General features: G+C 38.8%; 1 protein-coding gene across 1 annotated transcript in view; it reads right to left on the bottom strand.

Annotated features, from left to right (window-relative positions):
• Window positions 1-17,229, bottom strand: part of Ttc29 (tetratricopeptide repeat domain 29) — a 135,253-nt gene that overhangs the window by 95,521 nt on the left and 22,503 nt on the right. The window contains exons 3-4 of the mRNA XM_027926551.2: window positions 10,524-10,747; window positions 5,669-5,854 (exon numbers count right to left, since the gene is read on the bottom strand). Coding sequence (XP_027782352.2) covers window positions 5,669-5,854; window positions 10,524-10,747 — 410 coding nt within the window. The remainder of the gene's footprint in view (window positions 1-5,668; window positions 5,855-10,523; window positions 10,748-17,229) is intronic.

Genomic DNA, 17,229 nt, shown 5'->3' with positions numbered 1-17,229 from the left:
TCCTTAGTTCCTCTATCCATTGAGTGATTTTTCTCATCAGTGTGTATGTGTTCTTTATATAAAAATGGCATTGCTCTATTATCATGTTTGTTTCCAATATTTACCAGTGTTTTAAACTGTATAAGATCTTTAATAAGCAATTTAAATATTATGTATCAAATCTCTCACTTTTGTTTCTGGGAATTCCATTCCTCTAGCCTCATGTTTTCATAAAGGGGCTTCCTATTTCCTTCCTCTTCTCAAGGGAGGAGGAATGAAATATCTGTTGAAATTCTTAACTCTCATCCTTTCTGACTCAGTTTTGAGGAGTCACATCTCTGAACTTCATGCTAAAGCTCAAAGGAGCTGGCTGGAGCCCGTAGGAGAACCTGAACTTGACCTGCCTGCCAGTACTAGTTGTTAAGATTAATTCTGGGAGATAATGGAATCTGATTTGCACAGATTTAAGCACTGCTCTCCAATTAGTCCTTACAATTATGATCTGATTTTCATTTCTTTTGAATTCATCCTATACTTGGAGTAGGGAGAGGATATATTTATCCCTTAATAAATCCCATCACTTTCCTTAATGCCTTGTCCAATTGTTTTGCGTTTCAAAGGTCTTTCTCATCCAAGATTGAATAAGTAATTGCTCACATTTTTTACATGATTTTACAGCTTAATTAAAAATGTTTCTCATAAAATTTGAGGTTTAAAATATGATAGAGAAATATCAACATTACTGCCAAATTGGTAAACACGGTAAATCATAAAGAGAAAATTTAAATCATGTTTTCATGTATCATCTACTTCCAGTATTATTGACACACTTTTTTTTTTAAAATTTAACTTTATGTTGATTTAAGTAAGGTTTTGCTGCAAAGATCTTTTGTGTCAGATTTTCCCAATTCTTGAATTCTTAATTTTGACATGTCTCTTGTTGAGTTCTGGAATATATATGGAAACTATACTCATAGTGCTTTCTGAACTTGCATATCTAAAATGCCTTCCTATTGCTTCAGAATGTAGCTCTGTCGTGGAGAAAACTGAGTCTTGTTTAACTCTTGTTCCAATGTAGGCCATGTGTATTTTTTCTTTGTATACTGGTAGAACTCTGTCTTTATCTGAGTAATTGAAAAACTTCTGGGATGTTATTGAACTGTGGATTTCTCTTTATTAATTTTGACTGAAGAGCTATTTTGATTTGCATATTCAGATTTTTTAAGGGTCAAGAAATCTTTTTTAAACCGCTTTGCTTTTGCTCAATTATTGTGTATTCTTTCTTAGGAATTTCCATATTTGTCCTCTTCCCTCCTTATTTTAATTTCCTTGTCTTTCCCTTGCAATCTGGGGCAGTTATTCAAATCTGTTCTCAACATCACGAATTCAGCCTTGCATCGTGCCAATTCCACTCTTCTGAGAGCATTCCTTATGCAGAGTTTACAGATCCAAGAGAAAAGGGTTAACATGTCCAGAACTGATCCCAGGCAGTAGCTTCTCAGAAAAGAAGATGGACTTTAGCAAAGCTCCACGGAAACCAGACAGGCTTGGTGCTTGAGGCAATCAATCTTGACCCATTGCAAATACTTGACCTCCAATTCTTTCCTGACAGGGGTGAGGTTGGTGCTTCCCAAACTATGGAAGTCTGTGTGACAAGTCTTGCCATCTGTATGCCATAGCCGGCAGCTGCAACCATAAGGCCTTGGTCTCACCCCGGATTTCCATCTCCCTGTCCCACTGCCCATCAGGCAGGAGAGGTGGGATGCATCACATCATGAATGCTGAGCAGGAAGAATAGAACTGTATCAAGACTTTTCCATGTCATATCACGATGGCGTCTGGGTGTTGACCACACCAGGAGTGTGACACTTCCCTAGTCACACAGCATCCCATGCTACACTGGGAGAGCTGCGCTCCTCATTCTGCTCTTATCTCTGAGTTCTCCCGGAGCACTGCTGCTGCTGTTGGTCTGCTGCAAGCTTGATGTGCCCAGTTCTCTTGCTAACAATGGCAGTTGTCCCAGGACACTACCAGGCACACACCATGGCCTTCTGGAAGCAAATTAGGGGACTTGACTAGATCTATCTAGGGATAGGTCAGAGACTCAAACTGGAAAAGGAAGAGACTCCTTGTGCTGTACTGGCTGGACTTCAGCAGGTACCGACTATGAACAGGAACTAACTTTGGAAAATACTGAGAAGTGGGAGGCTAAGGCGCTTAGTGATGGGATCCCTCATTTTTTGTGATATTGAAAGGACTTACCCAGGATGGGATAGGCACTCTACTGAGAGGAAAACTGAATTACTGCCCCAAGTTCCAGTACTACACTGATCCTCTATTGCTGACCTGGCAGGATAGGACTGAAGTGAAGGTTCGGCCACATCAGCTTGATACTGTGTCCTGGCCTCAGATCATGGCAGGGAAGGAGCTTATGCTTCCTTAGTCATGTCTCTTACAAAGTCCTCTCTCCTGGAGTCTGGCCTCTGGCCCTGCTAGATTTCTGTGTCTGCTCCAGAATGAAAGAGCACATCTCCTATTGATCCACTGTCTGCACACTTTCTCCAGCATGCCCGTGGGTCTTGCCCATAAGGTCCTCAGAATTCTAAAAGAAGATACAGCCTGTGATTTGCTACAGCCTGTGTCTGTCAGTCCGCAACTACTCCATGCCTACTGTTGCTCTACAGGTCTGAAAAAACGAGACCGCCACCCCTTGAGTCAAGTATGGTAGGACCCCATCTCCAGCAGATTGTGAGACATCTTCTTTCTAATAGAGTTTATACGTCTGTTGTGCCGAAGGACCTGCCAGGGGCGTCTGTGTGAGGGCTGGTCACATTTGTGCCAATGGGTTGAACATTACCCTTGACTGCAACCATGTGCCCAGTCTCTGTGAAAATGGCTTCTGCTTCTGTTCCTCATTTGCTCTACAGTTCCCCGAGGGAGCTGGAGCCCTGCCCTGGACTACAGCCTATTTGGTCAGGCCCTGAAAACCTGCCCATTGCCATCTGCTGGCTAATATCCTCTTTTAACCTGAATGGGGGCACCCGTGGTATAGGGATGCTGCCACCTGCCCCCAGCACAGCTGCTGCCTAGCTGTTGCTGTGGGGCCTCCGTTCACTTGTCTGGACCAATCAGATCTGATAAGCGGAAGCTATACCACCATCTCCTCAGTGGGAATCCTACAGCCAGGTGAGTCCCCCTCTATTCTAGCCACATATTCTTTTTATTTTTGTAGTGCCTTTATTTTATTTGTTTGTCTTTATGTGGTGCTAAGGATCCAACCCAGTGCCTCACACGTTAGGCAAGCACTCTGCCACTTGGCTACAGCCCCAGCCGCTAGCCACATATTCTTGATGTTCCTATACTTCTTGTGAAAAATCTTCCACAGATTCCAGAAGCTACACAGATTATTTTTACCATCACCAGGCATATCACAGACTCAAAGGCAATCCCTGGAATATTCATCAACACTGACTCAGTGGTTTTATCAGTCAGGCCTGGTTCTAGGGTCTGTGCACTGTTTAAGAGCATATGGAAAATTTTTAGATCTGACAAAACGTAGTTTCAAAACAAAGTCACCCACTCTAAAAATAATTTCAGAAGTCTTTCCAGTATTTTAAAGCAATCTATTTATTATGGAACATGGATGCATTTTATCATGCTGTAGGGTGGGGCACCCAAATGAGAGCAAGCCGAAGACTTGTGAGTAATGTGTCACCACAGCCCCACGCAGATCACATCTCCCAGCTCATCCCTGCTCTCTGCCACTGTATGTCTGTCACTAAGATGATATGGGCAACCACGGTGCCATGGTTACTAACGATAGGACCAGGGAACACTCCAATATTTATTGAATGAGTGAATAAACAGATGAATGAATCAAGTAAGCAATTTATAAGTCCTCTAATAGAAATGCATAGAGATTTTAAAAAATCAAAAGGAGAGGGACATGGGGATTTGTTTAATGGGCACAGAGTTTCCGTTTTGCAAGATGAAAAAGTTCTGGAGATTGGTTGCCTAACAATGGGAATATACTTCACACTACTAAACTGTACATGGAGAAGTGGTTGAGTTCCTCGAGGGCAGGGACTTTGCCTTGTACACTGTTTTATCCCCTGGCGCTAGGTTCTAAATCAGTATTTGTTCAATGAATAAATGAATTTTGCTCTAATTTGTAATCTCATGACTGCATGGAACTCTGTTGCCTGGAAGTTGCTTCATCTATTTAACTAATCCTCTATTTTGAGATATTATAGGTTGGCTGCAATAGAACACTTCCATATGTTTCTCTTAAATATTTCTGCACTCATTCTTCTGAGCTCCATGACTGTTGCAGCTTCTTAGCCATCCCCCTTCCTCTTTCCGCTCCTGGCACAGTTTGCATCATAGATAGACATTTCACTCTCCCGTCCTTACCCTGAACGTGCAGAAACTAAATCCAAGCTCCTAACACGGAGGTATCTTTATTTCACCTTTCCTATGACTTCCCAGCATGGCTCAAAAATACACTTTCCACTGTAAGTAGGTTACTCTCCTCCTACCCCTTTCTCAATTATGCTCCAGTGTATGTTGTTTGCTTTCACTGAATACATTCCTATTTCTTTATCTGCCTAAATTCAACCTATCTTTCAAGTCCACAGCCTGATCCTCCCGACTCTGTCAGGCCTTCCCTGAATCCAGTCTGTATGATCTCTTACTCTGCTCTATTTTTCTGGCATGGCTGAATCTGTCATGAGAGATAGGCCTGACTACTTTCTAGAACCTACCAGGGTTGGAGTTAAAATCTCATCAACCGCAACTTCCTGGAGCACAGAAACCTTTTAGAAATTTAAAAAATCTGAAAGAATTGGTCAAAGTCCTATGTAATTCTAGCCATAAAATAATAAATATTTAAAAAATTTAAGTGTTTTGCCATAGTCAAAATTTTTATGGAAAACAAGACAGGTTTTTTTTTAGAGACTAAATAGCATATTCATGATAAGATATTTTCTTCTTCACACACATATTAGATAATACACATATCATCTACATACTATTTATCACATAGATAATTTAAATTCTTAAATCCCTATTTGAATCCTTGATCGATCACTACACAAGATTTGTTTCTGACCATTTTGTGTTGTTTTAGACTTTGGCTTGTCATAAGATAAAACTATTAAGTATGAACTTATATTTAAAGGAGTATTTCCTTCAGAAATTATTGTAAAATAATGGTAGGGTGGTATCCAAGTTATATAGCTTTGGGACTTTTACATAGGGGAGTAGGACACTAGGAAAATCATGAAGTGCACATTTCATTTTTTTTTCTCAAGAATTTTCATACATGAGAAATCAAGTTAAAATGAACAGAGAGGCCTGTCATGAAAGAAAAAATAAAATTGCAGCTTGTGGACTGAGGGATGTGTGTGTCTCCGTGTGTGTGTGTGTGTGTGTGTGTGTGTGTAGTGGGGAGGTACTTTCTCTCTGTGAGGATGCTGCTGGGAACTCCAGGCTGAGTTGCCCAGACAGGAGCCGAGCAAGGAATGCTATAAAGAATATTCTGCAAGGAATACTGAAGCTGGGTCTGTGAGTCAGTCATGCGTCTTTGCTCTTTGACCTCAATAATCTGCATCTTGAACTCAAGTCTTTTTCTCAACTCCTGCCTGCTTTCTGGTTGCCTGGTCTCTGCATCCTGACAAAGCCCACTTACCGTCTTCCTCGTAGAGAAGGCCCATGTGCGCATGCGCCTCGGCCTCTTTCCTCCCACCGTCGATTTTGATCAATTGTGCGATCCGAAAACATCGTTCATAGAAGTGGTTCCTTACCCACTTGTCTTCAGCGTTATCGAAGAAACAGGCCAGAGCGTACAAGTTATTATACACTTCTTCAAAGTGTCCTTCAAAAAGAGAAAAATACAAACTACATTAGAAAGAGGATGTCTCGTCGTACATGCTTGGGAATGGCAAACCAATGCTGTGACGTTTATTCCCATTTTACTCTTAAAAGTGTGGTTATTTTATAAAAGTAATCTGAATGCAAAATTAAAATAATTACATGTTAATGGATATCCACATAAGCAAATCAACAAAAGTCTTTCCAGAAATGTACAACATACTAGAAATTGACATATGGGTTGGAAAATATCAATTAGCAGTGTACCTAGTTTTTCTGGGAGAAAGGACTCTCATCGGGTACTTTTCACATTGGAGGTTTAAAAAAATGTTTTGAGATGGGAGAGAAAGTAATGCTTATTAACAACGACAAAATAATGTGAATGAAGAAAGCAGAGAGGATATGGGAATGCTGCACTGTTTTCACCCTGAAGGAAAAAAAAATAGGGTTTGATAGATATAAGAAATGATGATCAGGATACCTCTATAAGCTGTACACGTTTTCTGATAAAGTTTCTAGCAACATAGGTTTTTCTGACAGTGTTAAGAAAGAGCAGACTTCTATGCTTCTATATTCTGGGTATATTTTCCCCACCGAAAATGCATACATACTAAGCATTCCTTTTACTCAGATAGTTGTTAGTTTATTACTTGAACCCTTGTAGTTTTTTTCCCCCCCTAAAGTGGCACCTGACTTATATGTATGCAGAAAGGTTTGTTAATAAATTATGAATTGTCCTTATAAACTCCACTGCCATAGTAATAGAAATGTCTGCGGGGCTGGCGCTGTGGCTCAGTGGCAGAGTGCTTGCCTCACACTGGGTTCGATCCTCAGCACCACATAAAAGTAAGCAAATAAAATAAAGGCATGCTGTCCATCTACAACTACAAAAAAAAAAAAAAAAACTTAAAAAAAGTTGTTGTGTGTGAATGAATTGCACCTCAGTCCTATAAACCCCTCTCAAATGGTGAATGTGAACAAATTTATAATCTTTTCTGTCTTTTTGCATTTATTCTGAAAGCACACTTGTAAATAGGTAGTGGCCTGAGTTACTATTCTAAAACTTTTTTTTTTATAACAGTGATTGTGGAGTAGAATTCATTGATGCAATTGCTCACTACTACCAGAAGAGTCAGCCTATTTGTTCCTGAAGGTATTACAATAATGAAGAATATTGCCCATTAATGCATCTCTAAGATTAAATCCAAAGGCTCAGAAAAGTGAAACAAGCTAAATAAAAGGTGATTGTCAAGAACTATAAATAAATCATCCAGTGTTTCAACAGAAATTTTTAAAACCCGTGCCATTCCTTCACTTACACCTCTTATGTATACATTGATTCATCGAATGTGAATAGACCATGCAAGTCTATTTCTTAATATTTCATATTTCTTGGTCATATTTACTAATTAGAGAGTTTTACTCTTTTTGGATTGAGTAAAGAATTTCATATACTCTACTTAAATAAAATATTTTATATAAAGAATATTTTATATAAATTTTTAAAACTATATACATAATCCTGCAATAATTTTTCTATTTTTCAGTAAATAAACATTAATATAAAAATATTCCCAACATGTCATAAGCAATGTTTTTTTAAAAAGACAATGAGCTATACTTATATAAGCTATTAAGATACCATATTGAAAGACTACTTCTCAGCTAAGCTATTTTTCTATGTTTGTCATATGTATCCTTTACATTCTAAGTAGCCTGTCTCCTTGCTTGTAGGTCACTCTCTTGAATTGTCAATAAGTATACTCAGAAGATGAAAATAAATTTTATTGTTGGTCTGTTATTTAAACGCTATGCTCTCTAAAGAAGAGATTCCATAATGAAATAAATTTCAGAAGTATACACACAATATATGTAAGCATGAAAAGGGCTCTAATAAGTTCCGTGATAAATCAACCTTCTTAACTTCAATGATAGTTCACCAAACTTATTTTACCAGATAATTTTTTTGTTTTTGTTTGTCTTCGCATAAAACTTATAATATATTTTGGAGCTTTGCTTGATTAGAACACACTTTGTGTATGTTAAACAAATGTTACTGGAAAAAAAATTGCTGCTCAATTCTTGGCAATAATTTAAAAGTCAAGCGTAAATAATGTTGGAATTATCTATTGATTCAGTACCCATTACCATTATTGCCATCTCTTCCCCAACCCCATGGGGCTCAAGATCTTAATCATAATGTTACATACAGATGGTACGAAGATGATTCACAACAATGGATAAAACAGGAAATGTGTCAGGGACAAAGAAACCCTTCCAGTAGTGGAAAATAATCCAATAAGAAATGGCTGGCTTACTTTAAACACAACTTTGCTCTAAAACAGCAAGTGATATTTTGTTAAAGTTATTTAAATAACTCTAGATTACTGCTCTGTAAATCTCAAGAGACAGAACTGACCTGAGACGACTATTGTTAGTGCCATAGTTTTGATTAAATGAACTTCATTGTGACCCTAGAGCAATGGTCTTTCCAATGAGAAGCAATGAGGTTTCTCAGAGACACATTATTTTAGGATAATTGTTTCAGACCCCCCCCTTCCCCACCATATGGGATGGAACCTTGAGATGCTATTCACAGATTTTTATATTTTGGATACATGTGTATATATTTACCCACATGCACATATATATGCACATACACATACACACACACATATATATATACATACACATGCACATATACATGTGTATATTTTAAGATTAGGATTAACTCAAGTTATTAAAAACAAAAATGTGTATCCCATTTTATGGGGCACTCCTTCTTCAAATCACAATTTTCCCTCAATTAAGTTCATGTGTTGACTGTAAAAAAATTGCACACCTTCTTTACAAAGGACCATATAAATGCTTACATGTTATTCAACTGAATTATTTCCACTAACCTTTTTTGCAACATTTCTGATTTTCTGTATTTCAACTAGGCAAAAGCCACTGCAGTTTTTAGGAAAGAACTCTACAGACCATTTAGGCTGAACAAGAAGTAATTTTGCCCCATTTAACAAATGCAAACTTAGTTACCATGAATATGTGATAAACTGCTCTGTGAAGAAAATATTTCCTTTCATGACTCTGACCACTTGCGCAAGACTTTGTCTATAATGAAGTTGGGATTTCATGAGTTTCAAATTGGAGGAATATTTTTATTTTTATGTATAGTTACCATTTTTTTTAAATGAAAGAGTAGAAATTAAAATGTGTTCTACCTTCAAGCAAACTATTTGGTATTTTGGTTTCTTTATCATTACAGAAGCCTTTATGACAAGTTGACTCATCTGTGACACTTTATGACAAGGCAGAGTTTTTGCTCATATTTATGCTGCTCAAATGAAAGCCCCCACCTCACACAGTGAATATGATGGAATTCAACTTTAAAAAGTGGCTAATGGGCGGGTTTTATCTTGACTAGTTGTGCTTCCAGCATCAATATCACTTCAGAATTTGGGGCTGACATGGGAATGCAGGTTTTTCACAAAAGTATATTTTATTCTCAATAGTTAATTTCTTGAGAAATTATATAAATCACATTTTAAAGTTCACCAACAGACTCCATTTTAAAGTCAACCCGGCATTTAAATACTTTTCATAGTGTAAATAACCCAGGCCCATCTCAACCTCACCACCCCCTCCACCCTAATTTGCTTGATGTGCTATTCACAGTTTGGACATCTTGTCATCTTAAGTCAGGTCACATCTTGATGGGACTTCACTCTAGAAGCTGAGAGACTGTGGCTGCCTCTGTGGCTGTCCCCTGTCTCATCAGATGGCTCTATAGAAGCTGAGGGGCTAACAGAAATTTGTCAGATACCCATAAATGGTCTGAAATGAAACACTGTCATGTCAAGGCCCAAGAATTTATTTTATTTTATTTTGATTTCTATCATGTTTTCACCCAAAATGTTGAAGAAACGAATAATTTAGAACACCAAATTTATATGCCAAAATCTGGGACTTCCATTTTTTTCTTTAATTATAAGTGACCAATTAAAATGATCAATTATTGACATGTGACTGAAAAATATTTATAACAATATCAATATAGTGATAATAGAGATGAAAATATTTTCTCCAATTCTTGACATATAACTTTCTGGAAAATATTAGAATACCAAAAAAAAAAAAAAAGGAATTATTAGAAATTCCATGGAATCATGGAAAGTATAAAATTAACAATTTTAACCAGAATTGTGAATTGCAGGTACTTTGTATCTTCTCAGTATTCCCTAATATAAAATTTCTGATTCAAGTAACATGTCATGAGAAAAACTTCAAAGCTCATTTACATAAATTCTGGAAAATCTGTATCATTTTGAAGGGACAGGGCTGTTCAAAAGTATCTCCTTAGCAAAAGTCAATAGGCAGACAAGGATAAATTATGTAAACGTTAATAATTCATGATCTGAGAGTTTTGAATCTGTTGGAAAGTTCTAGAAGATGTCATTAGGTGCCATGTGATGTCTTCCCGGCTTGGAGTGACAGCACCAGGAGACCCTATGTCTGGGCTGCCTCTTCATTCAGTGGTCCCTATTATTTGTCCCATAAATATGCTTAGTTGACTAGAGAGACCTGGGCTAAGTTGTCTCAATGTTTCCCCTGCATGCAGGAGACAGTCTGGAACCTTCCCTAGGGGACCTGCCCACCATCTCTCCACCTACCTTTCCTCTTGGCGGCCTCGGCCCTGGTCAGGTGGTGGTATAAGTAATCTAGTTTATCTAGCTGATCCTCCAGGGGCTTCTGCGTCCAGAAGATGGACCTGCGTCGCGCAGCCACCCTCAGGGTCTCCCACTGCTCCATCAGAGCAAAGAGCTCAGTGAAGGACTCGTGATAACCCTCCCGCAGCATGTCCACGCAGATGTTCTTCTTGTACGAGTTCCTGTAGCTGGGAATAAGAATCAGAAAGCTCAATGCCTCGTTTTAATCCTTTCAATCTGCCCGGTGTTTTCATTCTCTGATAATTAAAGGCTGAACAGTGTTTCTTTCTTTTTTTTTTTTCTTCCCCTCAGTGAAAGCACTGAAAACTATCAAAAGATCTTTGCCTCAGACACTTATAATTGAACTACTTCAGTTTAATGAAAGATGCCAGAAGCTATATAAATACAGTAATTTTAATGAAATTACATTATAAATATATCCGTTCCAGAGCTGGGCTCTCTTTGACAAGGACAATAAGCTAGTTCACTGACAGTATTAAAAAATACTGGATACACCAGCCTTCCACCCAAACAAGCCAACCCATCCAATCAGAAAACTACAATAAGCCGGGCAAAAATCACATTTGCTATTTAATATCAAAGCAACGTCCTCCCTGTATTTGGCAGTTTTGTTGTATGTTATGGAAGTTTATCATTCATTCATTCATTAATTCATACAGAATGATTTATTGAACTCTATCGCTATATATACATATCATTATATATACTGATATAAACTTTACATACATTTATATATATATATATATAAAATTATTTTCAGGTAGAATTAAGTTATTGGTTTTGCTAATTCATTGCTTAGTTTCAGAACTCAGGAGGCTGAAGTAGGAGGAACACTTGAGCACAGGAGTGTGAGACCACCCTGGGTAATAGCAATATCCCAGCTCAAAAAACAATGATGAAAACAAATCCTAACTTTAATAATAAACCATATGCAAGGACATTGACAGAGGATGGTTCATCTACTCATTCAATGAATCACTATTGCATTTCCTACTAAGTACCATCCAGTGTTCTAAACACTCAGTATTCTTGTGAAGTTGGCATTCTAGTGGGAAAACACAATCCCATAATTAAGAAATGAAAAATAATGACTGAAAATGTCTATATATAAATATACAAAATTATGATATGTGGTGGCTATTCACCTATCAAAAAGAACAACCAGATAACAATATATATATATATATATATATATATATATATATATATATATATATATGTCTTTCTATTAATTTTTGTAAGCTTTTTTAAAAAAAACCCAAGAACTCAATATTTACAAAAACTGATATATGATACTATTGGCAATAAAAATTTCAGTGTAGACTGGGAAGAGCTCAGAATTAGTCAGAATATCCAATTTGTCCCAACCTCCCTGGTCTTAATTTCCTCTCATTTGTAAAATATACACATTCATATCTGCCCTCCCTACATCGCAGGATTCTTTCAGGAACAAGATGAAATTAAGTGAAAATGCTGCGGGAATGTGAAGCCCTTTGCTGCTGGTCATCAGCTCCTGGCTGTCATTCGATTCACCTGTGGAGTTTCCACAGCAAAACTGCCCAGGTTCCATCTGCCAAGAATTTCTCATTCCGCGAATCTACTTGGGTAGAAATCAAGAATGGTGAGTGGAGAGTACGGAGATATGGAGGTTTTTATTTTTGTCTTTATTTATCTATTTTTAAGTGGGATCCAGACAATGAAGAGACCTCATGGTAAAGCAATGGTAAGAAGCTCAGACTCAAAGCAAGGAGTGATGGAGAGTCCTGGAGAGGCTGAGTCCCAATGGACAGGGTGTGACTGCTTTTGAGAAACGGCATCTGGAAGGAATGACTCTGAACAGCAGCGCTCCCCCACACCAGCAGCCAGTCTGTTGTACCAGCTCATAGAGTAAGGAAAGCACATTCCTGGGTCAAAAGATCAACAGCTACCATTCGGTTTGAGCCAAGAAATATTCAAAACAGGGAGAGTAAATTTTGGAGTGACCGTTTTTGATTTTCCTGCTTGTCCCTCTAGTTGAAATAGAAGAGGAAAATGGAGCCAGAAAGACCATGTCCTCCCTGCTCCCCTTTATTCCAGTCAAATACCAGAGGGGTGGGCGAGAAGAACAAGCCAGCAATCTGTGAAGTTCAGTGGGATCTAAGTGTAGAAGACACTGGAACCTGCTTCCTGTGTGAGAGTCTTGAAGGTAGGAGGATTACCAACATCCCCGCTGCCCACCTCCCCATGCACGGGGCACAAGAAGGCAGGGAGCCATCAAGGGTTTGTAGGCAGAAGAAAACCAGAGAACCAGAACCAGCCCTATGATGTCCCGCAGTCCCTCAGTGGTATGGTGTGACATTATGAAAAAAATGTCATAACTTTTCAGAGGGCTTCACAGATGACACTAACTGAAGGGGAGGGTCACTGTGTCTGCCACTGTGTTATCCAGCCATAGCCAGGGATGCGTGCTGAGAGGCTCATGGTGAGATTCTCACTGGGGTTGGAAGGGTGGCACAGCCATGATTGAAATGGGCAGCACCGGGAGCCTCTGAAAGGCTTCAGGCCAGCATATTGCCAGAGCTGATAAGCAAGGATGGACTAGGGACAGTTGCCTGCACAGGATGCCACAGCCTAGAGATGCGAACGTTCAGCTATAAGTCAGAGAGAACTCACATCACAGTATTTTGAAAATAGAGAATCTACTTTTTGCCTAATCTTAGGCAGCCAAGGACCTGGCTCACTGGACTGGCAAGTTCAAGATCAAGGTCCCTGGGATTATCTTGACCTTCTTTCCTCCTTGTTCCCTGCTAGTGGCCATAGGGCTCCAGAGACCATGTTCACTTTCAAGAAGAAAGTGGAATGTGAGGGGGTATTGACTGTGTCTTTCCTTATTTTGGGGAAAAACAGGATCATTCCCACAACTCCTAGCAGATTTCTACTTCTGGACCCTTTGTCTAGAACTGGGTCATATGACGTCCCACTCTCCCTTTGCTGCAAGGAGTCTGGAAACCCAAATATCCTGACTCCTCTTGGGCACAGTGATGTCCCAACCCAATTTGAGCTGTGTAAGCAAAGAAGAAAGAGGACTGGGGACTGGATGGGCAAATCAGTGACAATGACAAGGTCCTCCATGAAAATCTGAAAGTAAATTCTGTCATATGCTGTTGCCCTGCCTGCTCCCCATGTTGACAGCTAAAATGCAGAATGCTCAGTTCAATTTGAATGTCATATAAATTACAAATGATTTTCTTTTTAATATTAGAATCCCCTAAGTATTTCATGGGACATATATACACACACACACCTGGGTTTTTGAAAGTGAAATTCAATTCATGTATTTTTATTTGCTAAATCTAGTAACTCTACTTCCTTCAGCCCCCTTCAGTACAACGCTGTTTCTGTATTGGAAGATAGGGTGAGGAGGAAGATGTTTTAGAATCTTGAGCAACCTGAGAAATTGTGGAATTGGACTGACTACCTGAGAGTGACAAGATTGGATTTTTACACTAGGGAGGATCAAGGCTCAGGGCCAGGAATTAAAATTAAGTTATAAAAAAATAAAGACTTTCAATTTAGCATCCTTGAGTTTGTGACTCTGAAATTCACACCTGATCCAAGAGAAGGGATGGGAGGAGGGTGACTGGGAGTAGGGAGAAAAGATGGTAAACTCATGTGGCCGTGGATTGGAGAGGCTACAGGGGCTGGAACTGGGGTACAGGCAGGGGGCTAAGTAGGGTTAGGTGGATCCAAAAAATACTTAGAAGATAAAAATATTGGATACTTGGTGGCTGAATGGCTGTTGGAGGTGAAGGACAGGAAGAAGCTCGGATGATGACCAGGTTTTCTGATTGAGTAATTGGTAATTTGCTAAAGAGGGGAACATTTGCTACTGGGAAAGATGATGAATTTGGGTTCAGATAGCTTGAGTTTGGGAGTCCCCAAGGGCTCTTGCAAGTGGTCCCCTAGAAGGCAGTTTGTGGGGTGACGTAGAAGGCCTCTGACGACACAGCCTGGAACCCTAACCTTGCTTCAGAGGAGCAATGCCAACTTCAGATGTTCATGCACTGGCTGCCAGAATGTTTTCCTATGAGTGAAGAAAGCCTGCTGCAGCAAAAATAAAAAGAAGGACCACGAAGTGAAAGTTAAACAGTGACTTCAAACAATGAAAATATGCACTGGGCAGAACAGTTGGGAGGTCATCTCAGTTCTAATCCTAATCCAGACAGAGAGGTAGAAAATCACTCTCCAGATCCTTCTGCCTTCACATGGGAGATGAAGGGGGATCTGCTCCATCCAGCATGAAGCCCTACTTCTGCCTTGGCACACTTGAAAATACTTCTGCAACTAGCCAGCCTTATATGTGGGATAGGAATTCAAGGACTCCCTAGTCAGGGGGTAGATTATTGACCCAAATTAGAGGGAGACCCGGTCTTTCCCATGAGCTGGAATTTTGAGGCAAGCAGCACAGGTGTGGGAGAGGCAGGAGCCCTGGGCAGCTGCACCGGACAAGATTCTCCAGTAGTCTTGCTACCTACATCCATGCAAGGGGCCTGTGTCTTGTCCACTTCTTCTGAGCTAGGTTCTCCCCCACATTCCACCAGTCACCTAACATCCTTTCCATAAAATCATTTCCACTTAATTTAGTCAGAATGGGTTTTCATTGCCTTTTGACCAAAGAACACCAAGTGATTCAGAAGAAGCTGGACTAGGAGTATTTCCAACATATCTTTTGGGTTCAAAACACCAACAATATATAGCATCGATTTTAAAGATTTCTAGTAATTTTTTGAAAAGGTCATTTTTTTTTTGCAGAAGATATACCAAATAAGAATATGTTTAAATATGTATATATAACTTTGTTGACACCATTTATATTTTGTACACACCTATATGCATGTACAAATGCACCTGTAAGCCATTAAGCCTCATGAGTAATATTCGAGAGCAAGAAAGAATCATAGTTATTTACTAAATAGGTTTCTACTAAATCTTTAAAGTAAGGCAAATTATTTAATCTGAATATCTTCATTTATTAAAATGAACTGATTCTTGGAAAACAAAAATACATGACAATTTTCATTATTATATTTGGATTTCTCAGATTTTTTATTTCTTAAGAGACAACCACAGTTGAAGTTCACTTTCTTTGTGAAGAAGAAAATAAATAGAAATGTAAACAAGATCCAAATTTATTATTTAAATTGTTATTCCATTTGGATGTAAAGATTTTAGTCTTTGGTTTCATTTATACATTAAATTTTGTCTAAATTAAGTGTTGCTTTTAAGCATCAGAAGAAGGAAAATTTCTTTGACTCTAAACTGCCCTACAAGATGAAAATTGAGAACTCTGTTAAAAATCATGAAGAGATTTACTATGATGGGATTTGGGGAGAGTTCTGACAGAAAAAAATATATATACCACTCACAAAAGTAGAAGTGGGGACATTGATAGACACACTGGGCATCCATAAATCTGCATCATGAGGAAGATCTCTACCACAGCAGGTACCTCAGGCTGCATTGGGATCAGGGAAGCAGCTGGAGATAGAACAAGGGAGTTATGCATTTCATACAGGTTTTACTGCCTTTTAAAGGCATTGTTCAAGAAATTTTGCTAAGACTATCATAGTTTATATCAAAATTTCCCTAAAAAAATTACAAGTTTTTAAAAACATCTAGAAACTGACAACAAAATTCAACAATCCGGCTCGAGCTTCATAGCTGCTGAATGTGTGGAGGTGCTGGGAAATGCGGGGTGTGCTGGTCTACAAGCACAGAAATATGACATGGATTTTAAATTCCTCCTTCAATAGCTACTATTTTCGGAACTCCCACAATGTGTCAGGCACTGTGAAAATATCACTTTTAACTCACTCCACAACTGTGTTAAGTACTACTTTAATTTATACAGATTTAAAAACAAACAAACAACAATAACAAAACACACACACACACACACACACACACACACACACACACCTCTCTCTCCAGCGATCAGTGAGGCTGTGAATTGCCCAAAACCACACAAGCTAATAAATGGCAGAGTTGTGATTCACACCCAACCCTCTTTGACTTCTTATTGTGAATTCTTTCCACTTCCCACATTGCCTCCTGGGACATCAACTATTGTTGCGTTTTCTCCTCTTTTCCTCCTGCCCATTCTTACAACTGTTCTATTTATTTGCATTGACCATTTAGGAATTTGACAAAATTTGACAATTATGATGTAATCTCCAATTTGAAAGCCGTTCTCTTTATCCATGCTAATCCATGTTTATGTTGGATTGGGAGCAGAGATCAGTATCATTCTGTGGCTCTCCCAGAGGATCCCCCTCTTTTAAAGGAGGGAGCAGACGCTAGTAGCATTCATGAAAAGCAAATTAAATAGATATGATTCCCACTCAAGGGTGTAACAGCTACCAGGATAAACCACTGACAAACATTTAAAAGGGTAAAAAGTGCATACTTCTACAAACCCAGAAAAGACAAATAGGTGAAATGAATAGGTATAACAATTTATTTTATCTTATCCCCACCTAAATTAATGCATAAACTAAGAGGTTGACTTTGACGGTGTAAAGCATTATCACCTATTCAAATAAGGACAATTACATTTATCATATTTCTTCCCGGGACAAACTAAAATTATGGTAACAAGGTGAAGCTTCAC

Source organism: Marmota flaviventris, chromosome 7 (assembly GCF_047511675.1).
Source record: "Marmota flaviventris isolate mMarFla1 chromosome 7, mMarFla1.hap1, whole genome shotgun sequence".
Taxonomy (NCBI): domain Eukaryota; kingdom Metazoa; phylum Chordata; class Mammalia; order Rodentia; family Sciuridae; genus Marmota; species Marmota flaviventris.
Note: the sequence above shows the minus strand (reverse complement) of the source record. Positions and strands in the feature narration are given on the sequence as shown.